Raw genomic sequence first — 5,151 nt, 5'->3', positions numbered from 1 at the left:
TCCTTGTTTCACTTTTTTTTAGAATTAATGATTTGTCCAGTTCTGCACACTGCATGCTCGCCACAAACTTTTAGAAAAGATTTTGATAAATGTTCTTTCTTATTGAACTAGCTTCAGGACAGATGGCGGGTTTCATAACAATTTGATCTTTTTTGTGTGTTGTAGGTTTGGTACTAATTTCTCGAATAAATCATGCTTTTTTCAACAACATCTATTGAGCCAAGAGATCTGATAAACAAAGAAGGACAGGTGTTTCTGCGGGAGCAGCAGGAGACCTTGCACGCGGACACCCTCCCCTTCTCCAGGTAACACCATTGAATCCCATGGTCTACAAAAAATTGGTCTTTCCATTGGAACTTCATCTAAATTTTGGCCGCTCTTGGGAGTTTTTGTTCCAATCAGATCCCGTATCCGCTGGAACTGAAGGTGATCTAGCTAACATGTTGTGGATTCAGGGTAGTGTGTGGGATTTCCAGTAGAACAATAGCTTCAGAGATGTCTCTTCTTGGTGCCGCTATCTCTTGTGTGGACATCCTTCTTGTACCCACGCCGGTGCTAGACTCAATGCATAAGACTAATGTTATCAGGGAATGCACATTGACAGGTTATGGACTCCTATGTCTTTTCGTTTATTCGTAAATAAATGGGATATTAGAAAGTGTGCGGTCCAAATTTGGCTCATACCATACAAAAGAGTATTCGTATTGTTTTCTCGAAAAAAGAAAGTATTTGAATTGGTTATGTGGAAACATATTATTAAAATTGTTTGGTTTATTTTTGTTTCTTTTAGGCTTCAATCTTGAAATAAATTGTTCAAAGAAGTATTCACATTGTGATCAATCTCCATTCCATGCAGGTAAGCACTAAGTTTGGTTGGTGATGGTTGTTTATTGATTAATACATGCATGATCCTCTTCTGTAGAGCTAATTTAATGGGAACACTTTTTATAAGTTGCCCGAAATGGTTTCTCTCTTTTGTTTTATTCCAAACTTATCATCACCAGCAAATATAACTCCCAAGAGTTACTTGTGAGCCCTGCAAATATTATTGCAGCGCAGTGGTTGGCCTTGTAACGTGTCATGTAGTATTTCCGTTACTGAACACTGGTGATGTTTGAACAATCTTTCTTGCATTTTTAATGTTCAAATGTTACTACTCTGTTTGCTGGGGGATGTTCATTTTTCAAATATATTTTTATTGCCTTTTCTTTATCTATTAGAGCTATGTTCTATTGTTTAAGCAACCTTCTTTAACAAGCCACCCACTCTTTTGGGAATACCCTAACAACAGTTTATGTTGTCCAGGCAAACTCAGCTCCTGAACACTACATTGAGAAAGAAAGGGAAGCGAAGAGCCTATGTTTTATGTTTGGGTGATGGCATAAAAAGTTAATGCAAACTATACAAGATATGCATGGAAATATTCTTGTGTTGCGTACCGTGTCAGTCAAGTCAAGACCTCACGTTGAAAGATATCACTAAAAGGATAGTTATCATTGTAAAAAGAACACTATCTTGTACTAGAATATTACCATGATGCTAATAGAATAGCATGGAAAGGTGTTCGCCTAATGGATGATGGGTATAACTACCAAACAAATCAGTACTTTTTTGGTACTTACCATTGCTTTCATGATAATGCCTTATATTTGTTATACGATTGTTGGGAATAAAGGAAATAATTTTTGGTGTAGCAAAATGAGAGTGATAATGCACCCAAGATTCCTGACATTGTATAAGAAGTTCAAACGTATTGGGCAATAAGTAATTAGTTTCGTCTTTACTCTGCAATGTTAAATTATAGCGTTTCTTCAATATTTTCAACTTCATTATTATTAGGACATCTTTACTTTATATTTTCTTAAATATTTTTTAATTATAGTGTTTCGTCTTTACTTCATTATTACAGCAGTCGTCACGTCGAAGCGCGTGATGACCGCGCCGCTACATTTGCCAACGCCTCGTTTGGTGGTCGACATCGTCGATCGGCTTGTTGTTCAACGCGTGTCTCTTCTAGTCCAGGCAGGTTATTCGTGACATCGTTTCCCTCTCTTTTTTGCAATGTCTAGGACATATCTAGATGTGACATAACTATGTCACTTTTAAGTTGATGTCCATTTTATTTGTGGTCTATTTTTTGTCATAGTTTTTTTATTTCATGTTGCTACATTATATATTTGTAGGAGCTTAGATGTGACATACTTAAAAAAAAATATAGATGTCATAGTTTTTTTTTCTTCGCCTTTTTGTCGTCGTGGGATCCTCGGACTCACTTTTCCGTGCCATCTGCCACGACGCACGCGCGGGCACGACTCGTACTCGTAGAGCAACTGGAAGCGCTATAGTCATCAAGGAAGGGTAACTAACACGACAACCGATTGGCGATTTCTGTGGAAGCCGATCGTTTGAATCGGGAGGTTATGAATCAATCAGATTTCGTACAACGGATATCAGCACCATATGCCACGGCTAATCCGATTTTAAAACGGCCGTCGTGTTCCTCCCCGGCCCGGACGGCAACTACGAAACCCAGCCATGGCGATGCACCGTTGCGCTACGCCATAGAGATGGAGAGATGCTCCTATATAATATGAAAAATTGACACGACTTGCGCATTGACCCCTCGGTCGCGTCAGCCAAGTCGCGCACCGAGAAGAACCCGGTCGATTTCTACCCTGCCCGGCGGATGCCTTCGCCGCGACGAAAGTGAAATTTCCACGAAGCCGCACACGTGGATCTCGATCTGCTCTGCTTGTAACATCCGCCGCGGAGCGGCAGACAAAGGTAGCGCGCGTGGGCACGATCCGTCTGCTGGTCAGGCAGCCATGTACTCCGGCGACGCGTCGACCAGCGAGGATCCGCGGGCGTGCCGGGGGCCGTCGAGGCGCCGGCTGCGGAGCCGCGTGACCGCCGTCCGGGCGCCGCCGCTCGCCGACGTGCTGCGGGAGCGCGCGCTGGTGCACCTCCCGCCGGCGGCCGCCGCGCGCCTCCGCCTCGTGCACCCGTCCTGGGAGCGCCGGCTCGCGTCCCCGCTCTTCGCCGTGGCGCACGCGGCCGCCCCGCGAAGGATGTCGGGGATCTTCGTCCCCAAGGCCGGGTTCCTCCCGTTCGACGGGCCCGACGACGCCGTGCCGTCCCCGACGCTCGCCTTCGCCCCGGCCTCGGAGGGGGTCACCGTGCTGTCGTCGTCGCGCGGGGTCGCGTGCTGCTACTCGCCGGCTGACGACGCGTTCTTCGTGTGCAACCCGGCCACCGCGTCCTGGGCGCCCGTCCCGTGCCCGCCGTGCCGGACCTGGCCGCGCCCCGCGGTCGTCGTCCTCTTCGACGCCACGCCGTACAACTTCCGCGGCGACTACGCGCTCGTCTGCGCCGCCGAGTGCGCGCCGGGCTCCGGCGCCTACTGCTTCCTGGTGTTCACGTCCGGGACGGGCGCGTGGCGGGCCACCGACGCGGTCGTGCCCGCCGAAGGGCTCGTCGCCGCGTCGGGCGTGGCGGCCGGTGGGACGGCGTGGTGGCGGACGAGCGTCGGCACGGCCGTTGGGTACAGCCCGCTGACGGGGCGCGTCGAGATGGTACTCTGCCCCGGCGACAGCGGCATGTGGGAGATCGGTTCGGCCGGGGGCAAGCTCCACTGCGCCGTGCGTGATCATGACAACAGCGTCGCCGTGTTCCGGCTTGACGAGGACGGGAGCTGGGAGGAGGCCGCCGCGAGGGTGCCCGTCCGGGAGCTGCTGCCACGCCGGCTGACAAAGCCCGCGGGGCACGAGACCGGCGAGGCGAGCGGACAGGAGCTGGTCGCTCAGTCTTCCTTCATCGTGGAGAAGGAGGTGGTGCGGCTGGACGACGGCGTGCGGCTCCTGGGGTTCCAGGGCGCGGAGCTGGAGGTGGTGGCGCTGGCCGGCAGGCGGCTGGTGGCGTTGGACGTGCGGACGCGGGGGCGGCGCGAGGTCAGGGTGCCGGTGGCTCAAGAGGAAGACGAGGAAGAGGAAAAGGAGGAGAAACGGTGGGACGGCGCGGAGTACGCCGCGCACACCAACACGCTGGCGCTGGTCGCGCCCGCCGTGCTCGCGTGCGAGCCGATGCTCGTGGAGGAGCGACCGGACGCCGGAGAGGTCGCATTTTCTTGACCGGATTTTGGTTGCTTGCTCGCTCGCAAGCTTTGCTGTGGGCACTAGGAGGTATCGATCGAGAAAATAAGTCGTGCGAGTGCTATTAATTCTTCTAAGAACTTGACACTTTCAGTTAGTACTGTGTATTACTACCTGGATTCCTAAATGTGTGTTGAACTGCCAAGGCCTACCATTACATTTAGAAACAGAGGGTGTACTACGCGCGCGCGTAGGAACGGCCGATTCCCGACAGGTTGTTTTGTTCCTGGTTTGGAAAGTGCGTAGGATTACTTATTCCCAATCGCTGTCCTGAAATCAGTGGATTGAGTAGATTTGCAATAAGTGGGGTTTAAACAGGGGCCCGAGAGATTAGGCGTGGGTCCTGCATGTCATGTCGTGCACGTTACCCTTGGCCTCGTGTTGTGGCTGACGCGCATGCAAAAAGTGGCAGCTCTTGCTTTTTTAATTGGATGTGTTTAGAACATGTCTAAATATGACATAGTTATGTCACATCTAAACTGATGTTCATTTTGTTTACGGTTTATTTATTTTTTATTTTTTTGTTTCTTGTTGTTGCATTATATATTTGTGGGAATTTAGATGTGACGTTCTTAAAAAATATCTAGATGTGAATTAGATGAACTGTTTTTAATTACGGTTGCCAAAAAGGAACAACGCGGCCTCCGTGGTCGGAAAGCGAGCGTTCCGATGCGCACGTGCGAAGGAGTCAATTAGTGCAATTACTCTTTTTTTTTCAGAATTAGTTGATGCTTACCATACATCCGTTTCAGTGTCAACTAATTTCGGATGAAGTACGAATTTACTTCGTTTTGTCGCATATTACCATCATGGACTCACGACAAGGTTGGAAAGAGATTACCGTATCTACATGCATGATAGCTCCACCCCCTTCCCGGTGTTGCACCGCCACCCAAATTCCTCCCTCTCCCGCACTTCCTCCCCCCCATTGCCGCTGGTTCCTGTTGTTGCGGTGGCGGCAACCTCGGGGATGCTCCTCGTGTTGGAGTTGGCGACCGTCTGG

General features: G+C 49.9%; 1 protein-coding gene across 1 annotated transcript; it reads left to right on the top strand.

The window, feature by feature from the left end:
* The first annotated feature begins 2,407 nt into the window (after nt 1–2,407).
* On the top strand, nt 2,408–4,290 carry LOC125510764. Its single transcript, XM_048676024.1, has one exon. It carries the CDS (start codon nt 2,826–2,828, stop codon nt 4,125–4,127), a length of 1,302 nt encoding a protein of 433 aa, XP_048531981.1. The 5' UTR covers nt 2,408–2,825; the 3' UTR covers nt 4,128–4,290.
* The last annotated feature ends 861 nt before the right edge of the window (nt 4,291–5,151 follow it).

The sequence above is a fragment of the Triticum urartu genome, chromosome 5 (assembly GCF_003073215.2).
Source record: "Triticum urartu cultivar G1812 chromosome 5, Tu2.1, whole genome shotgun sequence".
Lineage (NCBI taxonomy): Eukaryota > Viridiplantae > Streptophyta > Magnoliopsida > Poales > Poaceae > Triticum > Triticum urartu.
Note: the sequence above shows the minus strand (reverse complement) of the source record. Positions and strands in the feature narration are given on the sequence as shown.